Below are 11,172 nucleotides of genomic sequence, written 5' to 3'. Positions count from 1 at the left end.
AAAATATGTATTTTTGCCTTAAAAAAAAAAAAAGGTTTTCCATTGTTTTATGACTCTACAGGTGACCAAAGCCACAGTGGTGGCTTTCCACAAAGTACTGGTCCTGTTGCAGGTGTGGTAAGTGAAGGATCTGGTTTACTAAAGGCTTGCATGGAAAGTTTTAATTCATTTTATAAAAGGCATCGCTGGAGTAGAGGAGGAGCAAAAGTCCTTCAAGCAGTAGCAAAAGGTTCCTGCCACCTGACTTTGTACATTTTACTTGCATCAGTTATTGCAGTCAATACAATTCCAGTTATTTCCCCTGTGAACCTTCTTTTGTCAGAGGGTGGGCATGAATTACCCGGGCAAACTCAGAATTTCAGGAGTGCCTTTCTCCAGTGAATCTGTGGGAACAGAGCCACAGGCTTCTGTCAGTGAGAACTGAACCTCCATCATTCATGTTTATGGGGTGAAGATGGGAAAAATCAGCTTGGCTGGAAAAATGTGCAGCTGAGGTCCGAAAGCCTGAGAGTTTTCCTGCGCAGGGAAGGGGTGGGGGAAGGTTGTTCCTTGGGGTTTTCCTAGATGAGGTTCAACTAGAAAGTGCAAAGTTTGGGGCACAGTGAGGTGGTGATGGAGATCTTTGGTTGGATTTGTAGCACTCTGGCTGTGGCAGTGCCAGGGGTGAGGAATGTCCCCTGCTGGAAGGAGCCCAGCGTCCCCAGTCGCTTGGCACGAGCGGCAGGCACCTGTGCGAATCGATTTAACATTTTATTGATTTTTTTTTTTAACATTTATCTCTCTTCTTCCAGCACCGCCGCCTCCTCCTTCGGACCCAGCTCTGCGCAGCTCCCATGTTTTTCCAGGAAAGGGCTGCGGGTGACTCCCCCGGGAGCCTCTCCCGGCGCGGGGTGCTGAACGAACAGCTCCGCTCACCTGCGCGCGGGATCGCGGCTCCCCGCGGGGCGGGGGTGTCCCCCTTTCCCCGCCGCCTCTCGCATCCCGAATTTTCCCCTTTTTCCCCATTTTTATTTCCCCCCCCCCTCTCCCTCCCTCCGCGGGTTTCCCGCGCGCGCGCACGGCCGGGGGGGTGAATTGCGCGCGCGCCGCCCCTCCGCGCGCCCCCCCGGCCCAGCCTCCCTCCCCGCTCGGCCCCACCCCACGTGACCCCCGCGGGCCAATGGGCGCGCGGGGCGGCGGGGATCCGGCTGGAACCGGTTGGGCCGCGTCCGGCTCTATATAAAACTTTATAAACACCCGATTCCAATTAGTGGGGTCGGGACCAGCGCAGCCCGCCGGGTGCAGCCCCGCGCACCGCTCCGCGCCCCGCTCCCCGCACCGCGCCCGCAGCCCCAGCGCGCCCGGCTCCCCCACCCCCGCCTCCCTCCGCCCGCTCCCTCCGCCCCCTCACGCCGCCCAGCGCGCTCCGCTCGCCTTCACACATACACACACACTCACACACGCGCACACACACGGAGCCATGCCGAAGAGAAAGGTACGTGGAGCTGCCGCCCCCCACTCCCGGTGTCTTCTCCCCCCTGGCGGTGTCCTTTTTCCCCCCCTCACGGAGCCGCCTGTGGGAGGGGGGGCGGGACTACGCGTTCCTCCCCCGCTTTCGGGGCGGTAACGGAGCAGCGAGGCCTCACCGGGGCTGGGGTGGCGCGGGGCCCGTTACCGGCGAGGGCCGAGGAGGCCGGGGGTGCGGGAAGGGCCGCCAGTCCCCGCCGGTGCGAACCGGTTGTTTTTGGCGGGAGGTCGGTGTGAGGGGAGGGGGGAGGGGAGCGCCGGTGTGGGGTGGGAAAGGGCGGGAAGCGGCGGCAGAGCTTTGCCGCCAAAACGGCGGGGGCGGGAGGGGGGGGCGGCCTGAGGGGACAGCGACACTCCCGCACCAAACCCGCACACACCCGGGAGGCCCCGCCTGGGCTGCGGCGGTGTGGGGTTGTGCCCCGGCATCCCCGCCCCGGCCCCGCGGGGAGGGGCTGGCACCCGCCGGGGCTGCGATGGGGATGTTCCCCTTGAGATTTAGGCGGTTGAAGTAGCGGCCGGTGGCGGAGGGTCCTCCCCATCACTTGTCCCTACAACCTGTGTCCATGTCCCCAGGCTGAAGGAGAGACCAAGGGCGATAAGGCCAAAGTTAAGGATGAGGTAAGAAGTTCAGTGTTTTGTAGAAAGTTGGATCATCAAGTGTTTCCTTTGGAAGATGAGGTTTAACGTCATCAGAATAACTGGGGAGTAGGGGGGAGGGTTGGTCTTAATTGATTCTGACTTTTCAAAGTCTTAACTGTCTTAACCATGAGAAATCTGCTTTTAACCATGAAAAATCCACTTAATTATCATTAACTATTAGTGATTTCAATGCATAGCCTCATTTTTCTTGAGAACACAGAAAAAGGGAACTACCACCTTAATTTTTAAAAACTAAAGAACTATCAGCATAATTTCTGGGGGGTTGCTACTTTGCAAAAAGCTATTTCATGAGATTTTGAGGGTTCGTATTCCATGTCATTTCAATAAAACTGTTTTCCTTTTCCAACAGCCACAGCGGAGATCAGCAAGGTTATCTGCTGTGAGTATCCCCTTGCTAGACAGAGATGTCACAACACTTGGTGGTTTTACACTTGAGCACTGGGTGTGTAAATATGTGTCAGAGCTGGAGGTGCTTTGCAGACACGAGTTGTTAGTTGAAAATAAGTTCCTGCCTTAAGGACCTGCCCCATTGTGTGGTGCTATGGGAGTGGTAAAATAATTGACAAATCGAATAGCTGCTGCAGTTTCAAATGTTTTGATTTGCTTTCCTAAAACTAAGCTATTTGGCCTGTTTTTTGTTTTTTTTTTTTTTTTAAAGTAGTTTGTTTCTCTGGAGCGGGACTTGTCACAAGGACCTGGAAGGACAGGACAAGGGGAATGGTGTCCCACTGCCGGAGGGCATGGTTAAGTGGGAAATTAGGAAGGAATTCTTCCCTGTGAGGGTGGGGAGGCCCTGGCACAGGGTGCCCAGAGAAGCTGTGGCTGTCCCTGGAAGTGTCCAAGGCCAGGCTGGACAGGGCTTGGAGCAGCCTGGGACAGTGGAAGGTGTCCCTGCCCATGGCAGGGTTGGCACTGGATGAACTTTAAGGTCCCTTCCCACCCAAACAATTCCATGAGTCTCTAACACAGGTTTTCTCTCCCTTGCAGAAGCCTGCTCCTCCAAAGCCAGAGCCCAAACCTAAAAAAGCAGCTCCAAAGGTGAGTTGGTCAGGGGCTCTTAGGAGAGGTAAATGGGTGATGAGGTTTAGCATTGCCTGGCAACAATAAATAATAAACCTTGGAGTAACAGCTGGGTAGTGAGGAAATGGAGCTGCATCGTTGCTGCATAAAGCTGAACTGACAACTTGCAGATTTTACAGAATTTGCATAAAAAATACTGAAGTGAAGACTCTTCCTGCTTGCTGTCAATCCCTTAAACAAACAAACATTGGTGTGCTGTGCTCTTTTGGGGCCAACATGCAGTTCCCCCCTCGCTCTGGGGCTGTGGCTCTTGTCTGGCTGCCGGGAGCTGACAGCAAATGTTCTCTTGTATTTACAGAAGAGCGAGAAGGTGCCCAAGGGGAAGAAGGGAAAAGCTGATGCTGGCAAGGAGGGAAACAACCCTGCAGAAAATGGAGATGCCAAAACAGACCAGGTATCCCAGCAGCCTGTCTTACACCAGGATTGATTCCTTTCCCTCTCAGACAGGGAGAGGTCTTGGCTTGTGGCAACAAGGAGTGTTGCTAATGACCCTTAACGCAGACGTGGGGGGTGTTGGTAAAGAGTTTAAGTTGTCTGCCAGGGGATGTTGCCACATGGAAGTTGCTGTTCTTCTGTCAAGTTCACAAAGCAACTTCTAAGTTTTGTTTTAAGGTGCCACATATATTAGATTTCATTGTATTAAAAATTGGGGCTGTGCAGCCCAGAGGGGATTTGTTCTGCTCAGGGTTTTGCTATTTAGAAAAACAAATGTGCATTTTTTTATGTGTTGACTTGTTCCCCTTTCTCTTTTTTCAGGCACAGAAAGCCGAAGGTGCTGGTGAAGCCAAGTAAAACGTGTGAATTTTTGATAACTGTGTACTTCTGGTGACTGTACAGTTTGAAATACTATTTTTTATCAAGTTTTATAACAATGCAGAATTTTGGTTTACTTTTTTTTAAGCTATGTTGTTAGCACACAGACCGCTTCGTTGTTGTGTTCTGGGGGGTGGGGGGCAGTGGGGACAAATGTCATTTTAGTCTATTTCTCAAAACCTAAATTTTAATAAGAAAAGATTTTTCCAGTCCCCCAGTTTTTGGAAGAAGGACCCTTCCTGAAGGGAGGAGGAAGGGATTCCCCCATGCTGCGTGTCAGTTACGTCCAAGTGAGCATCAAAGCTCCCAAGATGCTGGTGCCTACTCCAAATCCCAATGCCATCAGTTCTCCTTTGGTCTCTCTCCCTGTTTACCCAGAGCCTGTCACTCCAAACCACAGCAAAACTGGCATTTTGGGACATACCACACTCAGTCCACTGACAGATGATCTGGATTTCTGGTGTCCAGTCTGGGATATACTGGCTCAAAAAGGAGCTGCACTTCCTCTTTTCTATTGTGGATCCTCAGATACAGAAAGCTGCCTTTAAATTTTATTTTCCTCTCAAAGTCAGGGTCGGTTTGTGCAGAGTTGTCAAACAACGTGCGGATGTGAACATGTCCACCCTCACTCTAAACTTAGCCCTCTACAAGTATGAGCTGAAGATTCTTACGGTTTTTAGCAACTTCTCCATTTCAGTAGTCCACAAAGGGAGGGGAGTTCGACAGTTGTTGTAAAATGTTGCAGATTGTAGCCCATGTCCTGCCTGAATTACCATGATTGTTCATGAAAAGTACCTTTAATAAAGCTGGATACGGTTTGGCTTGGACTGTTCTTAATGCTCTCTAATTTCTCTTGCCTTTAGTTCATCTCATGTGGTTTAAGAACATTTGCTATGTGCATGTCTGTGTTTGTGTTTTCATTCAGATAATTAATTCAGTTGTAATTCACACCTGAAAAGCAAGATTTCCTTACCTAAAAGTGAGGTTTCCTTGCCTAAAAGCTAGATCAGTGCAGGATGTTTTTAAAGCCTTGGCTTACTTGGAGGCTGAAAATGGAACATGTAAGTGAATCTACTGCGAAAATTATCTTTATTTTCTAAAATGTAGCGCTGTAAAAACGGGGAGGAATTCAGTGATTTTGCTGCAGAGAAAAGTAAATTCTGGTGAGCTTTTCTTGGGAGTGAAACCAGAGCTGGCTTCGTAAAACTGATGATGTGTTACATTTCTGCACTTAAACTTGAATACTGTTGCTCCTGCTAATCGAATCCAGACCTGGCTGTGGTAGTGACTAAGCAGGAGACGAGATTTGTTGAGTAAAAATGCACCATTTTTACAGTTGCTACTTAGACTCCAGAGCAGAGCCAAACCCAAACCCCCCTGTGTAAACGTCTCCTTCAGTGACTGTCAGATGGAATATTTTTTCCATCTCTACTTGGCCTTCCCTGGGATTTCGGTGTCTGTTTGTGATTAAGTTCAGTGACCTGTTTCAACCTGTGCTGATTTCAGAAGGAATCCAGTGAAAACGAGCAGGGCAGAGTTTTGCATCCAGAAATTTCCGATGTCGAGAGTGCTGGAAGTGTTCTGGAGCGGCTGCATGCACAGAAGGCAGTTTGGGATGTACCACAGGAACTGCTCCATCTTGTGTTTCCATAGCTGGTATGTCTAATAGAAAAGAAATAATGATGAATAATCTTGTTTAATAATCTTCAATATACCCCACCCAGAAACAGCCACCCAAACTCCTGAGCAGTCACTGGAGCAGCCAAGCAGTGGGATGTGGCTGTGGTGAAATTGGGATGTCACCCAATAATATAATTTAAATCACATTAGAATAATAATTAAGCCTTTTAAAATCAGAAGTCTGAAGTAGCCTACCTTGTTTTTGTGGAGTCTTACCTTGTTGGGCATCTACACAAAGAGCGAGTACTTCCGAAGGAATTGGGTTTTGAACATTGCTAGTGGCCAAGCTGCCAGCTGGAATGTCCTGGTGTTCCCTGTGTCCATCACTATGGTTGAGTGACCTCTTCACCCCCAGTCATTAAACAAAGTGTTGCTAATGAAGGGGAATCTGGGTTGCTCTTTGTTGAAGTTACTTAACTATCTTTCTACCCCCAGCAGTCTGTGCTGACCTGTGTGGGTCCGTGCAGGATGTTTTCTCCAGCCAAGCAGGAAAATTGTGATTTTAAGTGGTATCTGCCACCGAAACTCCTCTGAAAGCAATGGATATTTTCAGTGCTGAGATTCCAATGCTTGCTCTGAGTTGCTTCCCACTGGATGTGCCCTGTGCTGCTGGAGTTATTGGCCTGTTGGGCTTGACTTGACACGCAGGGCTCATCTATTTCTCCTTAAGTAAATAGAGGGTGAGGGATGCTAAAGCCAGTAAATCCAACTAATTAGTTGTGTAAATTAAAGCTGGGGAGCAGGCGCTGAGCTGCAGCTCATGCCTAGTTCATGGTTAGAGGCAGCACAAATCTGCATCACCACCTGCCAGAATGCCTGAAGCTGAACACACACTTTTCTGCTAAATTGTAATCATTTTACATGGAAAATTGTCTCTTGTGTATCTGTTAGGAATGGGATTTGTGCTGCCAGTTAACAGGCTGGTCTGTCGGGTGGGCTCTGCATCAGCAGGGATTTTGTCCTGCTGGAGCTTTGGGAAACTGTAAATCTCAGCAGTGCTGGATACACAGGATGTGTTCTGTGCTTCAAATAAGACAAGGAAGTTTCTTGTCCTCCTGCTAATTACCCCAGTTCTGAACATTCGCTCCCAATTTACATGATAATTTTTCTTGTTCTCTGTCTTAACCTTCCCCACCTTCATTTATCCATCCTCTTACAGAAACCTTTGACTCACACAGGAGACGTTCATTGAACCAGAACTGTGGTGGAATGTGCCGAGGGAATCTTGCTTGGAGTTGCAGCTGTTTTTGTGGAAAGGGAATGGCACATCCAGGATCCAGAAAGGCAGATGTTCAGTGTTCCTTACCAGGCCTTGAAGGAGTCGCTGTGCACCAGTATAGTTTAAATCTATGCAATATTAGTGGCTCTGCCACTAAATTGTTTCTTAGTTTATTAATTTCAGCACAAATTGCCTGGGAAATAGGCCCAAACTGCTGTTGCCATTTATTTGCCTCTTAGTTGGCGAAATTGCAAAGAATGGCTGTGTTCTGAACAGGACTGACACCTTTGGGATGCTGCAGGTGGATACCAGGGATGATCCTTGTTCTTCTAATACTTCAGGGTTTTGCTAGGGTCTTAAGAACACTGCAGTTAGTGATAATTTACAGAGCAAAGTCTCTGGACTCTCCCCAGAGAAGTGACAAACTGAGCAGAAGTTAACATGAGCAGTTTGCCAGTCAGTGGTCACTTCCTGATATCCCACAGAGCCACCTCTCCCCCAGCTGTGGTTTTAGGTTAAATTGAAAGTGGATTGGGCTAAAAACCCATGAGAACAAGTGACCTGGATCATGTCAGGAGGATTCTCCAAGTCCCTACTCCTCCCACTACAGTGCCCTAGGATTAACAGTTTTGAGTTTCAGAATCATTTCCCCCTGCAGCAGTTTTCCTTTTGCCTTCACAGAGCTCAATTTTATTTGGAAAAAGCAGTAGTATCCTTCTCCCATCCCTGAGCCCTGCCACAGGTGAGATGAAAGGGAACAAGGAAGGAAAATAGACTAAATTCAGTGAGTGCATCCAGTGGATATTGAGTTGCAGGATCATTTGTGTCAGAAGAATCACACAGCTTGATGGCACAGGGATTTCATTGTCCCTAAATCATCCCAGATATGGTAATGCCATACCCAGGGACTAATATTGCTGACTATAATTCCTGAGAAATGGCACCTTATGCTGCAGTTGGTGGAGATGAAATGGAGCTCGAGTTAAACTCACAATTTACAGAGGGAGCTCATAGTTTGTAAGGGATGGGAAGGAGATGGCACAGGGGGAACTGTGGCTAAGTTTGATTGAGGCTAGTAAAGAGCTTTAGTAAGTTTGCTTTAGAATATTTCTGATGTGTAAAGGACTGGCCTTGTTAAAGACCTTTTATTAAAAACTGTTTTGTCAATTTTTTGGCATTTTTACCATCCCTTACAAAGGGAGCCAGAAAATCAGGGAAATCTTCCTAAATGTGAGAGCTTTTAAAATGTATCAAAGCCTTCAAACAAAAACATTTCATTGCCTTAGGTACAAAAATCCAGCCTGGAGAAAGTACTTGGAAAGTGTAGAAGGAACGTGGAGCAAGGAGAAGGCCCACGGTGGCTGCAGGTAGCCCAGGAGTGGAGTAGGAACCACAATTCTCTGCATTTTGCTGGACATATAAACCCCAAACAAAATTTCTAGTTTTCCCTTTCTAAACAGATTTGATAGTGGATTTAATTTATTTTCACTCAGTTATCCCACTGAAGTTACTTTTTAACAAATTTCCCTCCAGGCAGCAGCTCTTCCCTGCTCTCAAATTTGTTGGTTGCTGTGCAGAGGTGGGTGTAAGTGGCAGTCTCCTCCTAGAGAGGAGTTAGTATTAGATTACTATTAATGCAGTTCCTCTAGATTACTATTTCAGCATTGTCCAGACAGATTTTGTTTGCTTTTATTCTAATGAGGTGGTATCTTGGTGCTTCTTGATGGAATTTAGTGTTACCTCAACACAAGAGCTGAATATTCCTGTATTAGGAGTTCTGAGTTTAGCCCGAGGACTGATTGTAAACTCGGGCAATTAAATTATTTTTTTCTCATAATTTCCTTCTTACTGGAGGTAATAGCAGGAGTTGTTCCTGTGTTGTGGGTGTGTGGTGGATGGGTTTTTTTGGCCTGCAGCCTGGTTGGAAGTGCCCAGGTTTCCCTGCCATACCATGATCCAATTAGCTTCCCTGCTGCCAAGCCCCACAGAGGAAAATTCTGTTGATACCGAATTAATTGCTCTTGCAAAAAATATCCATGGTGTCAAAAGTGAGCTGGATCTGAGAAATGCTGGCAGGGGAAGGCTGGATTTGGCAACCTCCCGGTGTCTCCTTGCCACAGCCCGCTGGACGCAGGGATTTGTGCGGGTCTGTTTAGCTCATTAACACGCTGTGATTAACAGCCTGTTCCTTCCCTTCGCCACACGGTGGTACCAGGAAACACGGAATGGGGCTGGGAGGCCAGCAAGTGGCAGGTAACGTCCAAAAGCAGCTCAGCAAACCTGGGGAGACTGGAGTTATCACAGTCTAATGTGTATTCTTGCTTCTAGAAAGCAGAAGCAGCACTGCTCCAGCGGTCTCCATCCTCTGCCACCTTGGGAGATCAGTGTTAGACAAACTCCACTCACCCTAGCAGTGTGAGCTTTCTCTGAGCCTCTCCAGTTTTGGTTCTGTTTTTACTCGAAATCCAGACTGAGTGCTCAATTCCTCATCAGTTTACAGGCATAGCTGACATTGCAAAGGAATTTATCCACGTTATATCAAGCCTTTGAACTTAGGCTTTCCATATTCTATTTTAAGAATCACTGGACCATTCCTTTTCCTCCTCAGGCCATTATTGCAGCTGCTGTGGCACATGTCCTGAAAGTTTGATCCTAAAACTAGAGCTGCCACTCTCCATCTCATCTGTCCTCAACTGGGGAAGGGATACTTTATCCTAAACCCAAATTTAAATAGGTAACCTATAAGCCTGGGCACTTTTAGCCTTTTTGGCACAAACTACTTATATCAGACTTGCTGAATCCTCTACCTGAGATTACAGAATAAATGGTGATGTTCAAAGAAGTAATATTTTAGTTGTTGGAAAGTTTCCTGTGCTTTTTGCATTATTTCATTTTAGTTTTGTATTCTGGTATTTGAGTGTGTTTGCTTTTTCTCTACAAGCCAAATCTAGGAAACAGAATTGCAAAATCTGTGATAATCCCTTTAAAAGTCTAACCAGAGTGATTTTTCTGATGCTGTAAAACTCTGAGCTGACTTAGCCAGCCAGCAATTTTTACCTGCATTGCATTAAAGTCTCCCAGAATGATATCCTGTGACCTGTATTGTGCTGAAGCAATGCCACCAATTGCTGGTTTTCCTTTACCTTTTCCATTCTCAAAAGCCTTAGTGGTTGGGTTATCTCCTTCTAGCACATGCTTTCCATGTTTATCTTTTCCAAGGAGTGGTGTTGAAAGCTGGAAAGGAAGTGGCTGCTTCCCAGAGCTGGCGAGATTGCAGGGAAAGCACTTGACACCCTCATGACACTTCCTTGAAATGGATGCAAAACGGAAAGATGAGCTCCTGGTAAGCCAGACTCATTCCTCTTACTCAGTTCTCAGTGCCTGCTTGGGGCAGGGATTTATGAATTTATTGGGACAGGGATTTATGCACTTATTGGGGTGGGGATTTATGTATTTATTGGATAAAGCGGGCAAAACTCCACCCAGAATTATAGGGAAAAAGCAAAAGGCAGAGATTTCCAGTCACAAGTATAAATGCTGTGGCATGAAGATGTAGCAAACATTGAAACTAAATGTTTTAGGGACATCTGAGTGTGCTGTAAAACATGTACATTTTATTCACATGTCTCCATTGAACAGGCTGTGTCACCATGCCCCTGTAGTTGTACAGTGATTGTTCTGTGATTAGGGAAATGAGTAGACCAGGGTTCCCACCCTTTTGCAGGGAATTGTTGGGAGTTTGGCTTATTGATTAACTTAGCCAGTGAGCAATTTCCATCAACAAAGCAGGGATGAGGCAGACTTCAGCTTATGGGTTGTGTTTGGGGAGGAAAGGCCAAGCTGGATGGGGCTGGGAGCAGCCTGGTCTAGTGGAAGGTGTCCCTGCCCATGGCAGTGGGGTGGAATGAGATGGGCTTTAAGGTCCCTCCCAACCCAGACTTGGGATTCTGTGAAATTCTGGAATTCTATGAAAACAACAGACCAGTTCAGCCCAGAACTGGGAATGCTGATAAACTCTTTCCTTCTGCCCCTGGAGGAGGTCGAGCTGGCAGCCCCCACTGCTGGGGCTGACGTGTGCTGGCCCCAGCTACGTGATATCCTATCCTGTGAGCCTGCCCTGCACACAGGAGCAAACAGATTGTTCAAGATAAACCTCCCCAATGTCAGCCCAAGGTCCTTGTCACATGCTGCGTGCCCGGAACTGGGTCTGAGCA

At 47.5% G+C, this 11,172-nt stretch overlaps 1 protein-coding gene across 1 annotated transcript; it reads left to right on the top strand.

Moving 5' to 3' along the window:
• Nucleotides 1-534: 534 nt before the first annotated feature.
• Nucleotides 535-4,891, top strand: HMGN2 (high mobility group nucleosomal binding domain 2). Its single transcript, XM_085081349.1, has 6 exons — nucleotides 535-1,474; nucleotides 2,080-2,124; nucleotides 2,516-2,545; nucleotides 3,154-3,204; nucleotides 3,545-3,640; nucleotides 4,003-4,891. The coding sequence occupies exons 1-6, from the start codon at nucleotides 1,460-1,462 to the stop codon at nucleotides 4,036-4,038; spliced, it is 273 nt and encodes a 90-aa protein (XP_084937475.1). The 5' UTR covers nucleotides 535-1,459; the 3' UTR covers nucleotides 4,039-4,891.
• Nucleotides 4,892-11,172: the final 6,281 nt, after the last annotated feature.

The sequence above is a fragment of the Lichenostomus cassidix genome, chromosome 23 (assembly GCF_008360975.1).
Source record: "Lichenostomus cassidix isolate B80296 chromosome 23, HeHo_3.0, whole genome shotgun sequence".
NCBI classification, from domain to species: Eukaryota; Metazoa; Chordata; class Aves; order Passeriformes; family Meliphagidae; genus Lichenostomus; species Lichenostomus cassidix.
Note: the sequence above shows the minus strand (reverse complement) of the source record. Positions and strands in the feature narration are given on the sequence as shown.